This window comes from Phyllobates terribilis, unplaced genomic scaffold (genome assembly GCF_046119375.1).
Source record: "Phyllobates terribilis strain yellow unplaced genomic scaffold, ASM4611937v1 Scaffold_2__4_contigs__length_985480577, whole genome shotgun sequence".
Classification (NCBI taxonomy): Eukaryota; Metazoa; Chordata; class Amphibia; order Anura; family Dendrobatidae; genus Phyllobates; species Phyllobates terribilis.
The window spans coordinates 378,148,409-378,165,652 of NW_027362762.1; the positions used below are offsets into that span (position 1 = coordinate 378,148,409).

A 17,244-nucleotide genomic window follows, 5' to 3' on the forward strand; every position below is an offset into this window, starting at 1 on the left:
GTTGAATACTACTTGTAGGCACTGTATATGATACATATGTTGTATGTAATATATATTCATACATGGTACTGTGCAAATTTTTTAGGCAGATGTGGAAAAGATGCATCAAATCATCAATTTTTCTACGTACAATTGCACACAGTTTTTGCAGGACCTCATTGTTCCAACCATCTTGCAGAACTAATCACAGATTTTCTGTGAATGTAGGCTTCCGCAAATCCTTTTGTGTCTTCATGTAATAACATACAGACTTGAGGTTGAGTTCAAGGTTTTATGAGGACCATATATATAATCACTGCCATGACTCATTGTTCTTCTATGTGCTGAAGATAATTCTTAAAGTGAACCTGACAGCTGATGCATGCTGCCCAATCTTTGGGCAGCATGTATCAGGCACTGGTTGTATAATCTCAGCCAGGTATGTTTGACTCTGAAACGCTGCTGTGTTTCAAAGAAAAACATACTTTAAAACACTAGGGACCAAGCCGCAGTGCAGTCTAGTCGGACAGGCGGCTTTTAAAGTATGTTTTTCAAAAATACCTGGGTGAAATCATACAGCCGGTACCTGATACATGCTGCTCATGGATTTGGCAACATGTATCAGCTGTCAGCTTCACTTTATTGACATTGGCTGTATCCTTGTAGTTATTGTCCTGCAGCAGAATAAATTTGGAGCAAATCTGACGCTTCAGTGATGGTATTGCAAGATGGAAAAATATCTGCCTATATTTCTCTGAGGACTGAGGACACAATTAATATTGACCAATTTCCCTATTCCAATTTCTTAAATTCAGCGCTTACTTGCAAGGAACTTCCACTATGCTTCACTGTTTCTTGCAGACACTCAATATTGTACGGCTCTCCAGTTGTTTGGCAAGTAAATTGCCTTCTATTACAGCCAACTATTTCAAATTTCAAAGCACCTGCTGATATTTGTCTGCACCACGGTTCCTATGTTTTTATGCATAGTTGAGTCACTTTTCCTTGTCTCCATGAAGAAGGTATTATTTTTGGCAGCAATTCTTCCATGTAGACCACTTTTGACATCTTCGAAAAGTAAATGGTTGTAACTGGGCCCCAATGACAGCTGCCAGTTATGAGCTGATGGCACCGTTGGATAACTTCCGATTTCGAAGGCAAGTAAGCATGATGTGTTTCTTTGGTTGACCATTGCATGTAGGGTCCTCAATGTTGCCCATTTCTTGGTGCCCTCAATGTTGAGAAATACAGGCAGATAATTTTCCATCCTGCAATATCATCAGTGAGGTCTCTGATTGGCTCCAAATTAATTCTGCAGCAGGAAAACAAACCCAAGCATGCAGCCAATGTCATTAAAGCACCACTCCAGTGTTTTTTTTTTTGCTTTTTTTTAGCTGGAGTAATGCCACTAATCTTCCCTGCCCCTAGTATTAAACTCAAAAGCCACTGTCTTCATCTGTAAGTTGCTCTCGTCCTCTTCTGCAGGTTGTGACATGCTGGATCGCCCCAGTGTTTGCTGGGTGAGCCGAAAGTCACAACTGAAAGTAAGACTATTAAGAGCCAGAACAAGGTTGTCATAGACTTACAATGAGAACTTGTGACCATTACCTCTGACTTTTGGTCAGTCAGAAGCTGCGGTCACAAGATGACAGCGCGAGACTGGAGTGGTGCTAGAAACAGCTGAAGACAGCGGCTATTACATATAAGACTACAGTCGGGAAACCTAAATACGTGATACGACTCCAGCACTGAAACTAAGAAAATTGCTGTAGAGGTGCTTTAAGGAAAATCATTTACCATAAAGAAGAACACGGAGTCCTGGAAGTTATGACATGACCTCTAACTCAACATTATCGAGGCTACATTTTCGTAAACCTACATCCAAAGAAAATCTGTGGTCATGTCAGTTCCTCAAGATGTCTGGAACAACCCCCCTACTAAGTTCCTTTAAAAACTGTGTGCAAGTGTACCTAGAAGAATTCCTACTTTGATACTGTGAAGGCAAAGGGTGGTCACACCAAATAGTGATTTTACTTAGATTTCTCTTTTATTCGGGCCCTTTGCATTTTGTTAATTAATAAAAATAAACTCTTAACACTTCTATATTTCAAAGGATTTTTTGCAGTATTTTTCACTCCTGCCTAAAACTTTTGCATAGTATTGTATACTGTATATACAGTAATATATATAATATTCTTACCATAATAAATACTGTGAAATATATTACGACAATTGTTGAAGTGATGAACATTTTCTTTCTAGGAAATAATAGAATGGGCAGCAAAAACACAAGTGAAAAGCTACTGGCGCCACGTAAACCACTGTAAGCAATGATGAACTGGTCTTTAAAAGTGAATGGATATGTTCGAAATTTGTTTATTATGTAGAACAAAATAAACACGCCTACATTGTAAAGAAAAGAAAAAAACAAGGCATTATTAACACAAAGGTATAAACACAAAGACACAGCATTACTCACATGTTATAGTATACAGATTTTTTATACATTTTAATGTGCTTCTGAAACTAAATAAATATATTTTACTATTCAGTAGGAATTATAGAAATTTGACAGGGGACAAAATTAGCTTTAAATTTTCCACATTCATGTAGCTCCAAAGATTCACCAACTAGAAGCTGTATCAACCATAATCTTGGTTCCATTGAACACATTATATTCTAAAATATTTTTTTCATGATGTTTCTTAAAAATGTATTTACGCCACAGACACTTTTGATAGATAGATAGATAGATGATAGATAGATAGATAAAAAGTAACAAATGGAGGCAGCACACCAAGCAATATGGCAAAAAACCTAACAAACAGTGGTGTATTAGCCCATAGTGGCAGTGACAACATTTCGGTTCTGAGGTATTAACCTTTCTCAAGCAGTGATAGGATATAAATGCCATATATTTAAAGTGATTAGGAAGGTGATTATACAATGTTATAAAAATTACAAAAAAATACATATACAAGGTGAATATACAATATACAAATATATTACCATGTGCTTATACATTAAAAATACCTGCAAGTGAAGGTATTATGGTATCACACTGTGCAGAAAAAGTGCAATAGTGCTTAAAGGGGTTTTCCCACGAATGAAAGTTCATTTTATTCAACAGATCTTGGAATAATAATAATAATAATTTCCACAATTGGATGTGTTTAAATAAAATGTTTCTGTGCTGAAATAATCTTATAAATGTTCCCTTGTGTAATGACTGTGTCTGACCGTGTACAGAACACAGTCTGATCAGTACGGGATGGCAGCTGATTCTTTTTGTGAGGTAAAACATTTCCCTGCCTGTTTTTAAACAATGTTTTACTTCAAAAAAAGGATTAGCTGTGATCCCCTGCTGTGCTGCCTGTGTCCTCTCTTTTGCTTCCTCCCCTGCCCAGGAGCTGTGGTATGATCAGACCATGTTCCTGCACAGTCAGACACAGCCATTACACAGTACACAGCAGGAACACATTTATAAGATTATCTCAGCACAGGAACATTTTAGTTAAATACATTCAATTGTGGAACTTATTATCATTCCAAGATCTATTGATTAAAATGAACATTTTTGTTTGTGGGAAAACTTCTTTAATTATGCAGGTAAATACCAGGTTAAAAAAATCACAATAATTAAATATAGCTCAGATTACTCACCCTATAGATCACAGGAACATCTGTATAACAAAACTGTCGTATTCGGCATCCTAATTAGCCCACTGCACATGTCAGAACAAAAATTAGGTGTGCAATGCGATTTCGCACATGCACAATGATGATTGAAGTCACTGGCGCCATCTTGGAAAAGGTTAGTAAACGCTGTGCACATGTCCGCACTCATTCAATAGTATGAAAGGGATCGTGTGAGAGTGGAGAGGATGGCGTTCCCCTTCTCTGACATGTATTTTACTGTACTGTATTTTATTGTTATCGTCCTGTGGCTGCAGTTCCTGTTTAGTAGGGTATCACAGGGTTTACTGTAGGGCTGGTCCATAGTGGGGAGGAGCATTGGGTATCTCTGGGTTAATTGCACAGGAAGTTGAGTTAGTTAAGAAATAGAAGAGGAAGAAGTAAGGACACCCTCTGGCTAAGGGGAGTCTGTGGATGAAGAGAGCAGAAAAGCAGAGAGAGGAAGCTTCTAAGTAAAACTCCATTGGTGGCAGTGAAATACTCTTAGCAGGCGAGTTGGAGAAGGGGACGTACGGCCAGAAGACTTTGTTAGAGTCCCTAAGGTTTTCTGGGAAATGGAAAAGTGTCAGCCAGTTCTTGGAAGCTGCGGGTCTGAGAAGAGACGAGCCAGCAAGGCTGGGGGCACATTCAGTAAGGTGGCAGCCACAGATGCATCGTCTCATGGTTCCTGAAAAGTGGGATGAAGGAAAGAGGTAACTGGGAAAGCTCAGCCAAAGTGTCTCTATACCTAGAAAGGTTGAAGGTTTCTAACTTGTTCTGCAATTCGCCAACTGTGCTGCTGAAAATGTTTATTGAAGACATATCACTGTACTGTAACCAAGAGAAAGACATCTGCATCTCCTGTTGTTCTCTCTGTACAAGTCAAACTGTCAGTAAAGAGGATTTTGGTTTTATGGACTGGCGTGGTTTGCCATTCATTGGGTCGCAGGGAATCGGAACTGTGCAATGCATGGTAGACCAGAAGAGCTGGAAGATGTCCATTACGGTAACCTGTCCACAGACACACACTGAAAACGGACCTGGTTTTTCTATAGCGGGCCGGGGTGCGGAAAAAGAGTCCTTTATCCGCGGCTACCGCCCTGAGCCCCGTTAAAATGTGAAATGACATCACAGTGTGTGAAGGAAGCCAGATGCATTGCTGCACATTACATGGTGTTGAAAAAGCCATTTTGCTAAAGGGAAAATGTACTGGCAATAGCAGCACCACTCTATAGGTAGGCAGAAAAGATCCCAAGCTGCAAGGCAAATATTCGAAAGACCCAAGAGAATACCAGGGAACCCCCCAGGAGCTGGGGCTGGTACAACTGAGATGAAAGGTTATGTGAGGAGGGCTGAATCTAATTAAAGACACCACACTCCACTCACATCCATAAAGACTACAAATTACCCAGAGAAACTGAGCATAACGGGATCAATTCTAATAGCCAAAAGTGGAAACAGTGATATACATCCCAAACAGCACTTGGTATTCACAGGCGGCCTTCCATTCAATGACTAACCAGGAGTGACACAGCCCAAATAAAATAATATAATTCTTTATTGATATACTGTAAATATATATATAAAACTAGCAATAAAACATAAAAATGAGAAAGTCAAATAGAGACTGGAACCACACAGGGAACACTTAATGTATAGAGGATGTTTGCCTTCAAAATTAAACAAGTACCTGACTATATATATATATACAGTACAGACCAAAAGTTTGGACACACCTTCTCATTTAAAGATTTTTCTGTATTTTCATGACTTTTAAAATTGTACATTCACACTGAAGGCATCAAAACTATGAATTAACACATGTGGAATTATATACTTAACAAAAAAGTGTGAAACAACAGAAAATATGTCTTATATTCTAGGTTCTTCAAAGTAGCCACTTTTTGCTTTGATGACTGCTTTGCACACTCTTGGTATTCTCTTGATGAGCTTCAAGAGGTAGTCACCGGAATTGGTCTTCCAACAATCTTGAAGGAGTTCCCAGAGATGCTTAGCACTTGTTGGCCCTTTTGCCTTCACTCTGCGGTCCAGCTCACCCCAAACCATCTCGATTGGGTTCAGGTCTGGTGACTGTGGAGGCCAGGTCATCTGGCTGGCGTAGCACGCCATCACTCTCCTTCTTGGTCAAATAGCCCTTACACAGCCTGGAGGTGTGTTTGGGGTCATTGTCCTGTTGAAAAATAAATGTTGGTCCAACTAAACGTAAACCGGAAGGAATAGCATGCCGCTGCAAGATGCTGTGGTAGCCATGCTGGTTCAGTATGCCTTCAATTTGAATAAATCCCCAACAGTGTCACCAGCAAAGCACCCCCACACCATCACACCTCCTCCTCCATGCTTCACGGTGGGAACCAGGCATGTAGAGTCCATCCGTTCACCTTTTCTGCGTCGCACAAAGACACGGTGGTTGGAACCAAAGATCTCAAATTTGGACTCATCAGACCAAAGCACAGATTTCCACTGCTCTAATGTCCATTCATTGTGTTCTTTAGCCTAAACAAGTGTCTTCTGCTTGTCGCCTGTCCTTAGCAATGGTTTCCTAGCAGCTATTTTACCATCAAGGCCTGCTGCACATAGTCTCCTCTTAACAGTTGTTGTAGAGATGTGTTTGCTGCTAGAACTCTGTGTGGTATTGACCTGGTCTCTAATCTGAGCTGCTGTTAACCTGCGATTTCTGAGGCTGGTGACTCGGATAAACTTATCCTCAGAAGCAGAGGTGACTCTTGGTCTTCCTTTCCTGGGGTCGGTCCTCATGTGAGACAGTTTCTTTGTAGCGCTTGATGGTTTTTGCAACTGCACTTGGGGACACTTTCAAAGTTTGCCCAATTTTTCGGACTGACTGACCTTCATTTCTTAGAGTAATGATGGCCACTCGTTTTTCTTCACTTAGCTGCTTTTTTCTTGCCATAATGCAAATTCTAACAGTCTATTCAGTAGGACTATCAGCTGTGTATCCACCTGACTTCTGCACAACACAACTGATGGTCCCAACCCCATTGATATGGCAAGAAATCCCACTTATTAAACTTGACAGGGCACACCTGTGAAGTGAAAACCATTTCCGGTGACTACCTCTTGAAGCTCATCAAGCGAATGCCAAGAGTGTGCAAAGCAGTCATCAAAGCAAAAGATGGCTACTTTGAAGAACCTAGAATATAAGACATATTTTCAGTTGTTTCACACTTTTTTGCTAAGTATATAATTCCACATGTGTTAATTCATAGTTCTGATGCCTTCAGTGTGAATGTACAATTTTCAAAGTCATGAAAATACAGAAAAATCTTTAAATGAGACAGTGTGTCCAAACTTTTGGTCTGTACTGTATATATATATAAATAATATATATGTTAATCCTCCAGAGGGGTGGAACAATGTGTATACAAAAAACTAGACTGTGGATAAAATTCTCCAGTAATCTAACGTATCTTAATAAGTAACCCTCAGATGTGGAGAAAAAAGGTAAATGTATACACATATGAATCAAACATCACACTCCATATAATGAATCTTCACTGAGCAATAAGCCAAAATGCTAATATCAAAAAAGTGTCCCGCACGGTCATGCACAGACGAAGTTGTGATAATTGGATAAAATGGTGAGTGAGGTGTCAAAAAAGATATGCAGCATATACAAATATAAACTGTGGAAAAATTCTACAGGGTAAGGACACACAATACCATAGAACGCAATAGAAAATTACCTAGCTAGACACAAGAGTCTGAAGATGGAAACATACTGAGCTAGATACAAGACAATTATTGAAGTAAAATAAAGGGCAATAATCTGTATGGAAACCAAAAGGATTCACTCCTGACATGCATTTCACATGCAGCATCTTCCGAGGGCTGATGTTAGGGCCTCGGCATCTCAGAATCGAAACATTGCTACTGCCACTATGGGCTAATAAATCACTGTTTTTGTTTTTTTGCCATATTGCTTTGTGTGCTACCTCCATTTGTTACATTTTATCTGGATAGTTTGGTTTTTGGCAGGGAGGCTCTGCACCCACCTTACCCTGGAGCTGCGCTTGCTTTTCTATTTTTAGATACTCGTAGATAGACCCGGTGATTCTGATGAGCGGTAACGTTAATGACGTCACTGCTGTTCAGAGCCACTGAGTATCAAGCAGCGCAGCGTGACCCGGCAGTGACTGTTTGCAAAAACTATGCAGCATCATAGTCTTTACATGAAGGACTTTGCTCGATTCACTTGGACTACGTAGAATTCGGTGGGAAATGTCGAACCTGTGTGGAAACTTTTTTTTTTTTTTGTAATAAAGTGGTAAACTAGGGAAATTGTCTTTGTTTTATTTGTCTGTGTTTTGTGTGTATATTCTTTTCAGGTTTCCATTCACTAGACTACGCCGGATTCAGTGGAATTTTTTTTTTAAATAAAGTGGTGAACCAGGGAAAGTGTCGGGGAATGTTTATTTGAATAAAGTATTTTTTGTGTGTTTTTTTATAACTGGGTTAGTAATGAGAGTGTCTGATAGACACCTCTCCATTACTAACACCAGAGTTTGATGCCAGCTGTGCTTTTGGGCAATTCACAGCTGACATCAACCCCAAGCCCCATTACCCCAATTGCCACCGCACTAGGGCAATCGGGAAGAGTGAAGGGGAAGCGCTAGAATTGGAGCATCTCGTGATGCTCCACTTCGGTGATAGCTGCGGGCTGGTATTTTTAGGCTGGGAAGAGCCTAATAACCATGGACATTCCCAGCTTGATAATATCAGCTCACAGCTGTCTGCTTTACCTTTGCTGGTTACCAAAAATGGGGGGGACCTGACGTCATTTTTTTTTTATTTATTAGGTTAATACATGAACAGTAAGCTACATACGCAAAGCACTAATTATATATCTCATGGATATCTATCTATCTATATCTTTGCACATCTTTAGCCCCTAAACATCTGCAATTTATATTCTGTATTCTATTTCAGTACATGTCACGGGGATTGTCACACAGATGACACACGTCATCCATGTACGTATTGTTATCTTTGCTGGTGGAAAAAAACAGACATGTATACCTGTGGGTCACACTGTCCATGTGAAAGCTCAAACATGTGCGCAGCCCCATAGATTATAATGGGCGTATGTGTGTACGTGTCTCTGGTACGTGTGAAAATGGATACCACTCGTATCGAAAACACGGACATGTGAAAGGGGTCTAGTATAGTGTTCTCCATCAGCACTTTCTTTTGCAATTCCCAAAAAAACAAGATTACTACGAGACCCGACAGAGTCCTGATGGAGCCATTCTCTTCAATGAAATTAACAGAGTCACTATGGACTCTGTCTGGCCTCCTTCATGGTAGTATTAGTCTGTTTCAGACATGCACAAAAATGTGCCAGACCAGCATTTTGTACATTTCTGAAAAGGTTTAATTTTGCCAATAAAGATGCCACACAGTGTCCACGTCGACTCCCTCAGCACGATTGAGGCATATGGCTCCATTAGTACTTTCCTTTCAGTAGCGCTCCAAATCTGTCAGATTGAATGAGCATCTACTCTGTACAGTCCTCTTCAGGTCACCCACAGTTTTCAATTGGATTCATGTCTAGGCTATGGCTGAGCCATTACAAAACTTTGATTTTCTTCCGGCAAAGCCATTCTTTTGATACTTAGCTTAGATGTCTTCATCGTCAGCTTTTTAGCAGAGGCATGAAAGTTTTGTTGTAAAATTGACTGAAATTTGGAACTGTTCATTATTTCCTCCACCTTTACTAAAGCCCCACTTCCAGCTGCTGAAAAACAGCCCCAAAGCATATTTCTGCCTTCACTATGCTTCACTGTGGGTATGTTGTTCAACCTTGGTTTCATCAGACCGTAAAAATTTTTCCCACCTGCTGTTGGCAGACTTGATGTAAGTTTTGGCAAAACAAAGCCAGGCTTGGATGTTTTTGCAAGGAAAGGCTCCTGTCTTACTGCCCAATCCACAGGCCAGACATATAAAAAATTCAAGAGATTGTTGTCACATGCGGTAAATAACCAGAACTTGACAGAAATTACTGTAGCTCCTTTAATGTTGCTGCAGGCGTTTTGGCAGTCTCCCGGTCCAATTTTCTTCTTGCCTTTTCATTATTTTTTGAAGGGCATCCAGCTGCACCTTCCTCCTGACTGATAACTTTCAACAATGAGCTACGTTTGCTATGTAGTAAGCTGTTTATGGACCGTGTCTTTTGTTGTAAAATGCAACTAAGGAAATAGCAGGAAAAGCCTACTTGAATAGCTTAACTTTATATGGAGTTAATTAGAATGTCAGTAAATGATGGCACCTGTGTACTACAGTGGTGGCCAAAAGTATTGGCACCCCTGCAATTCTGTCAGATAATACTCAGTTTCTTCCTGAAAATGATTGCAATCACAAATTCTTTGGTATTATTATCTTCATTTAATTTGCTTGCAAGGAAAAAACACAAAAGAGAATGAAGCAAAAATCAAATCATTGATCATTTCACACAAAACTCAAAAAATGGCCCAGACAAAAGTATTGGCACCCTCAGCCTAATACTTGGTTGCACAACCTTTAGCCAAAATAACTGCGAACAACCGCTTCCGGTAACCATCAATGAGTTTCTTACAATGCTCTGCTGGAATTGTAGACCATTCTTCTTTGGCAAACTGCTCCAGGTCCCTGATATTTGAAGGGTCCCTTCTCCAAACTGCCATTTTGAGATCTCTCCACAGGTGTTCTATGGGATTCAGGTCTGGACTCATTGCTGGACACCTTAGAAGTCTCCAGTGCTTTCTCTCAAACCATTTTATAGTGCTTTTGGAAGTGTGTTTTGGGTCATTGTCCTGCTGGAAGACCCATGACCTCTGAGGGAGACCCAGCTTTCTCACACTGGGCACTACATTATGCTGCAAAATTTGTTGGTAGTCTTCAGACTTCATAATGCCATGCACACGGTCAAGCAGTCCAGTGCCAGAGGCAGCAAAGCAACCCCAAAACATCAGGGAACCTCCGCCATGTTTGACTGTAGGGACCGTGTTCTTTTCTTTGAATGCCTCTTTTTTTTTCCTGTACACTCTATGTTGATGCTTTTTCCCAAAAAGCTCTACTTTTGTCTCATCTGACCAGAGAACATTCTTCCAAAATGTTTTAGACTTTCTCAGGTAAGTTTTAGCAAACTCCAGCCTGGCTTTTTTATGTCTCGGGGTAAGAAGTGGGGTCTTCCTGGGTATCCTACCATACAGTGCCTTTTCATTCAGACGCCGATGGATAGTACGGGTTGACACTGTTGTACCCTTGGACTGCAGGGCAGCTTGAACTTGTTTGGATGTTAGTCTAGGTTCTTTATCCACCATCCGCACAATCTTGCGTTGAAATCTCTCGGCAATTTTTCTTTTCCGTCCACATCTAGGGAGGTTAGCCAAAGTGCCATGGGCTTTAAACTTCTTGATGACACTGAGCACGGAAGACACAGGAACATTCAGGTCTTTGGAGATGGACTTGTAGCCTTGAGATTGCTCATGCTTCCTCACAATTTGGTTTCTCAAGTCCTCAGACAGTTCTTTGGTCTTCTTTCTTTTCTCCATGCTCAATGTGGTACACACAAGGACACAGGACAGAGGTTGAGTCAACTTTAATCCATGTTAACTGGCTGCGAGTGTGATTTAGTTATTGCCAACACCTGTTAGGTGCCACAGGTAAGTTACAGGTGCTGTTAATTACACGAATTAGAGAAGCATCACATGATTTTTCAAACAGTGCCAATACTTTTGTCCACCCCCTTTTTTAGGTTTGGTGTGGAATTGTATCCAATTTGGCTTTAGGACAATTCTTTTTGTGTTTTTTCATTGAAGACAAATTAAATGAAGATAATAATACCAAAGAATTTGTGACTGCAATCATTTTCAAGAAGAAACTGAGTATTATCTGACAGAATTGCAAGGGCACTAATACTTTTGGCCACCACTGTAACTACTTTTTAACATGATTTTAAATGTGATGGTGTACACACTTATGCAACCACATTGTTTTAGTTTTTTTTTAGTTTTTTATTTCTCCCCTCAAAATGATTGCAGTTTGTTTCTCAGTGGACTTGAGATACAGAATCTGGATGACATTAACCCTAGAACGCATACCTGGGGCCTCGCAGGCCCGCCCTGTTAATTGTTTTCTATTTTCTGCAAGATTACTTTAGTTAGAATTTTGAAACTCTAGGTATTCCTCAGGTATATAGTTGCTTGTCATTTTTGTTTGAGTTATTCCATGTTATTTTCACACCGGCCTAAAAGGCCCCAGGTATGTGAAAATGTAGATTTTTATGGTCATGCGTTCTAGGGTTAAATGTGAAAAAAGTCATAATTTACAGCAAAAATGTATATATAAACGATAATTTTTAATATCTTACTCAGTGTTCTCCAAATGAGACAGAAGAGTAACGTAAAGCTGACAAAAGCCCAGTTCCATTCATGGTTTTTTCCTACTGTAGAAACGCCCATGAAGATAAATATCAGAGTTTCACTCACGCTGCTCACCATCTTCATAAAATATTTTATGGTTATGCTTGAATTCTTTGAAATGTTTTCTTCAATATATTTTTTCATGGTCATTGCACAGGCCGTCATACTGTTAAGCAGAAAAAGCTAATAAATGTCTGTGCAAAATTCCGAAGCCTATTGGCATATTGATTTCTTAATAGCATACATTTTGTAAAATAGTAAAAATTTACTAAGTTCATTAAATAGTACTATAGGAGTATTCGAAGACATCAGATAGCACTGATATGGCAGCACACTCTGATATATTAGTATTATTGTATGAGGCAGATACTTATGACAATAACATTGTGCTTGCTAGCTGAAAAAAAAGAAATCTTAGAAAAAGAAGGCAATAATGTGTAGTCTGTTCCAAAATGTAAAGGACTCTGCAACACTTTTACATCTTCAATGTGATTGGTCAAAGTTGCAGGGTAAAAATGAGGACTGTGAATATATTACACTTGGTGCAAGGTCTTACAGATTTAGCATTAGGCCAATAGAAGAATAAAACTGTACATGACGATGTACAAATATATTACACAATACACTAATGTTATGCATGGCTTGATATAAATAATGTCAATTTTAAAATAGATTTTCTATGTAAAAATGTCATGCTATAATACTCACGCCAGGATTCCGGAGAGATAGAAGGCTTCTGCAGATAGGTAGGATAGGTAGCTGAACATGAAAACAAGAAGAGGTTCAATAGAAGTAATGTTCCTGGTAAAACGTGTGATGAAAGCCGATAGGAATCCAAAGATGATCCCAAAAAACACTCCTCCAATGCCAACCATAAAAAAACGACCTATACCAGCAAGTATGTCCACTGGTTCAATTTGTTCATAGGTGTGCATTTGTGTAAATGAAATAAAAATGTTATAAAGAACCTAGAGGAAAAACAAATTGACAGTGTGGGTATATATGTAAAGGCTGTAAGGATTTCTAACAAACAGTATGAATCCAAATACAGATGCAGCCTTTCTTACGATTGAGCATAAAGGGTTTGTCCGCTTTTGGGGTCAATTTTTTTTCTTACATAAATGCATGCAATTGGGGCTAAAAATAATTTTTGAGATTGGGTTAAATTTTGCACTGTAGAACTTATTCTGCAGCCAACAATAGGCAAACGAGTTGGCCATATTAACTTTATCTTATCAGGTGTGTTGGGGATATAATTTTGTGGCACTTACTACAATATAGGTAACAAGTTCTCCTCCTGCTCTTGTTACTGCAGCTTACCTCGCAGACGGCACTGAGATACTGTCCATACAATGGCTGCTGGTGGAGGAACATGTGACCAGACCTTTCCATCAGTCTCATCCAATAGAAGAGCATTTTACTCAATGAGATTTTTAATTGGACGTTGTGATGTTGTTACTACATCTGTGATTGGTTGGCTGTTATCCTTGTTTCAGTTTCTGCCTAGTAACGATGATGTAATGGGGAGGAGGGAACAAGGCGGAAGGAGGATAGCGCGCGGGGAACGGGGAGAGAAGGGAACGGAAGCGGGAGAATAAAAGTATGGCTGTTTAAACCTACCATCCAGCATCTCTGTGTGGCCTTCTGGAGTTCCTTTCGTCTGCATAACAACACCACAACTGGCGGCGAGGAAGCGTTCATCATCAACTAAAGGTATTTCAGCTCTACAACAATGGCCTGTTTACCTGCCTTCCCTGCTTTTGATGTACATCAGTCCCCAGCTAACCTAGCAGCATGTTGGGAGAAATGGCTGAAGCGTTTTGATATATTCCTACAAGCCATGAACATATCAGATGATACCAGGAAGAAAGCCATGCTATTACATTATGCAGGGGAACAAGTCTATGATATCTTCACTACTCTGCCTAATACTGGAGAAGACAAAGACTATGAGCTCAGCAAGGCAGCATTAAGAAAATACTTCTCCCCACACAGAAATGCGGCATTTGAAATCTTCAAGTTTAGACAATTAAAGCAGTCAGCAACAGAAAATATTGATGAATATCATGTCCGACTACGGCACCTTGCAGCTTACTGTGAATTTGCAGATGTCGACAAAGAGATCCAAATGCAGATTTTACAAGGCTGTATCTCCTCTAAATTACGGAGACAAGCACTCAGAGATCCCACCATGACTTTAGCAAAATTGCTTGAAACAGCACGTGTAAATGATGTCGCCGAAAAACAAGCTAAACTCATAGAGAACATTGAGTGCGAGGCGGAAGTACCATCTTGTATAGCAAAGCTAACACAGAGACCGCCTGTGCCTCGTACGCAGGGGGCAACTTGCTACAACTGCGGAGGGTCGTATCCTCACCAGAATGTCTGCCCAGCAAAAGGGGGGACCTGCCATAATTGTGGAAAACAAAACCATTTTGCAAAAGTGTGTAGATCCAAACCACAATCCCCTCATCCCACAGTACAACCCAGGTCACAAAAAGTCCAAACGCTGCAGCTTACTGACGAGCCTCACAGTACTTATCTATTCTCAGTAACTGCAGAGGGATCTCAAACACTGCACGCACTAACCAGTCCAAGGCGACTTATCCTGATAAATGGCAGTCCGGTGGAAGCCCTAGTAGACACGGGGGCGTCAGTAAACGTCATCAGCCGTGCAGTCTATAGCCGACTCCCAAACAGACCTGCTCTACAAAGCACTAGCCTAAAGATTTTTCCTTATGGTTCAGCATCGGCACTACCCCTGTGCGGAAAATTTCAGTCAGAACTTGCAGCTGACGGGAAGTCCATCACCGACACTGTATATGTAGTAGAGTGCTCCGCAGACACGCTTCTCAGCTGCAGTACTGCTATATCTCTGGGTCTGGTCAACCTGGTCAATAGCGTCCTTCGGCCCAACACATCATGCAGAGGTACCCCAATCTCTTTAAAGGTCTCGGTAAGCTAAAAGACGTTCAGATGAAATTGCATATTGACCAGTCAATACAGCCGTCTGTTCAACCTCACAGGCACATCCCATTTCATGTCCGCAAACTTGTGGAGCAAGAACTGCAAGATCTGGAAGCGTCTGATGTTGTTGAACGAGTTGAAGGCCCGACCCCTTGGGTATCGCCCATTGTTGTTGCACCAAAACCAAAGCAGCCTGGTAAAATCCGGCTATGTGTGGATATGCGGCATGCCAATCTGGCTATTCAAAGAGAAAGGCACATCACGCCCACTATTGATGACATTCTCGCAGACCTGAATGGTGCAAAAGTATTCTCTAAAATTGATTTAAAATCAGGTTATCATCAACTTGAGTTGCATCCAGATTCCAGATACATTACAACTTTTAGTACCCACGTGGGTTTACGACGATTCAAGAGGTTGAACTTTGGTATCTCATCTGCGGCAGAAATATTTCAGAACGTTATCAGTCAGGTTCTATCTGGAATAGCAGGAGTCCTAAACGTCAGTGATGACATTCTTATATATGGTACAACCCAAGAGGAGCATGACAGTCACTTAGAGCAAGTGTTTCAGAGACTGCAAGCCTGCAATCTAACTGTCAATCCGTCAAAATGTGAGTTTAACCAAAAGTCATTAAGCTTCTTTGGATATATCTTTTCTGAGCAAAGAGTTTCAGTAGATCCTCAGAAAATTTCTGCCATAAAGTCAGCTAGCCAACCTCAAAATGTGTCAGAGGTTCGCAGTTTTCTAGGACTAGTCACGTACTGTGGACGATTTATACCTGATCTGGCCACGGTCTCCGAACCCCTGCGACTACTCACGAAAAAAGACACTCCTTGGACATGGACTACTGAACACCAAGCAGCATTCGACTCCATGAAGTCCAGTCTAACTGGCGACACCGTCATGGCCTATTTTGACCCTCTAAAGTCCACCGAGCTTATCGTGGACGCAAGTCCGGTGGGCCTGGGTGCAATTCTCACACAAGTGTCCAAAGCAGGCAACTTCTCTACCATTTCCTATGCAAGCAAAGCCTTAACAGAGACAGAACAATGCTATTCACAAACTGAAAGGGAAGCTCTTGCGGTTGTATGGGGATGCCTTCATTTTCATCTGTACCTTATGGGACATAAATTCACAGTGATAAGTGACCACAAACCGCTCATTCCGCTTTTCAACAAACATTCTTCAAAGCCTCCCCCACGACTTGAACGCTGGTTGCTCCGCCTACAGAACTACCAGTTTCGGTTGAGATACGAGGCAGGAGCTGGTAATCCGGCAGACTACTTCTCGAGACACCCAACACCACAAACTACCAAGGACGACATCCCAGCAACTATCCTTGCAGAGGAACATATCAATTTTATCGTTGCACATTCTGTGCCAAAAGCCATGACTATGGAGGAAATACAACAAACGGTGGATTCCGATCACCAACTTCAGTTAGTTATAGAGACTGTTCGATCTAAAAATTGGAGCAATTTTCTTGCTGAAGCCTGCCTCCAAACACCAGATCAAACAACCTACTTGACAGCTTTCTTTAATGCACGACATGCTCTCTCCGTGTCTGATTCAAATCTACTGTTGCGTAACAATCGGCTGGTGATACCCCAGAAGCTTCAAAGCAGAGTACTGGATCTGGCCCACGAGGCTCATCAAGGGGTGGTGAAAACAAAGCAATTACTGAGAGAGAAAGTCTGGTTTCCAGGACTAGACAAAAAAGTAGAGGCACTTATTGAAACTTGCATACCTTGCCAAGCAACTACAATTGACCATAGACGCGCACCCTTACAAATGACACCCCTGCCAGAGGGCCCGTGGACTGCTGTTAGTGTTGACTTCTGTGTTTTACCGGATCACTCCTATCTGCTGGTTGTCATCGATGACTATTCGAGGTTCCCAGTCATTGAACATGTTTCGACAACCTCTGCCAGGGCTGTTATACCAAAATTAGACAAAATCTTCTCGGCATATGGCATACCGGAAACAGTGAAATCCGACAATGGACCACCTTTTAATAGCACAGACTTTCGATCATTCGCAACCTATCTGGGTTTCACTCACAGGAAAATAACTCCTTACTGGCCTCAGGCCAATGGTGAAGTGGAACGGTTCATGCAATCAATCAACAAAACTTTGAGGATCGCTACCATGGAGCACAAGGATTTACAGCAAGAGCTACACA

General features: G+C 40.9%; 1 protein-coding gene across 1 annotated transcript in view; it reads right to left on the minus strand.

Annotated features, from left to right (window-relative positions):
• Positions 1 to 17,244, minus strand: part of SLC9A4 (solute carrier family 9 member A4) — a 356,947-nt gene that overhangs the window by 72,517 nt on the left and 267,186 nt on the right. The window contains exons 3-5 of the mRNA XM_073664760.1: positions 12,801 to 13,060; positions 12,041 to 12,258; positions 2,180 to 2,382 (exon numbers count right to left, since the gene is read on the minus strand). Of these exons, the coding sequence (XP_073520861.1) occupies positions 2,180 to 2,382; positions 12,041 to 12,258; positions 12,801 to 13,060 (681 nt within the window). The remainder of the gene's footprint in view (positions 1 to 2,179; positions 2,383 to 12,040; positions 12,259 to 12,800; positions 13,061 to 17,244) is intronic.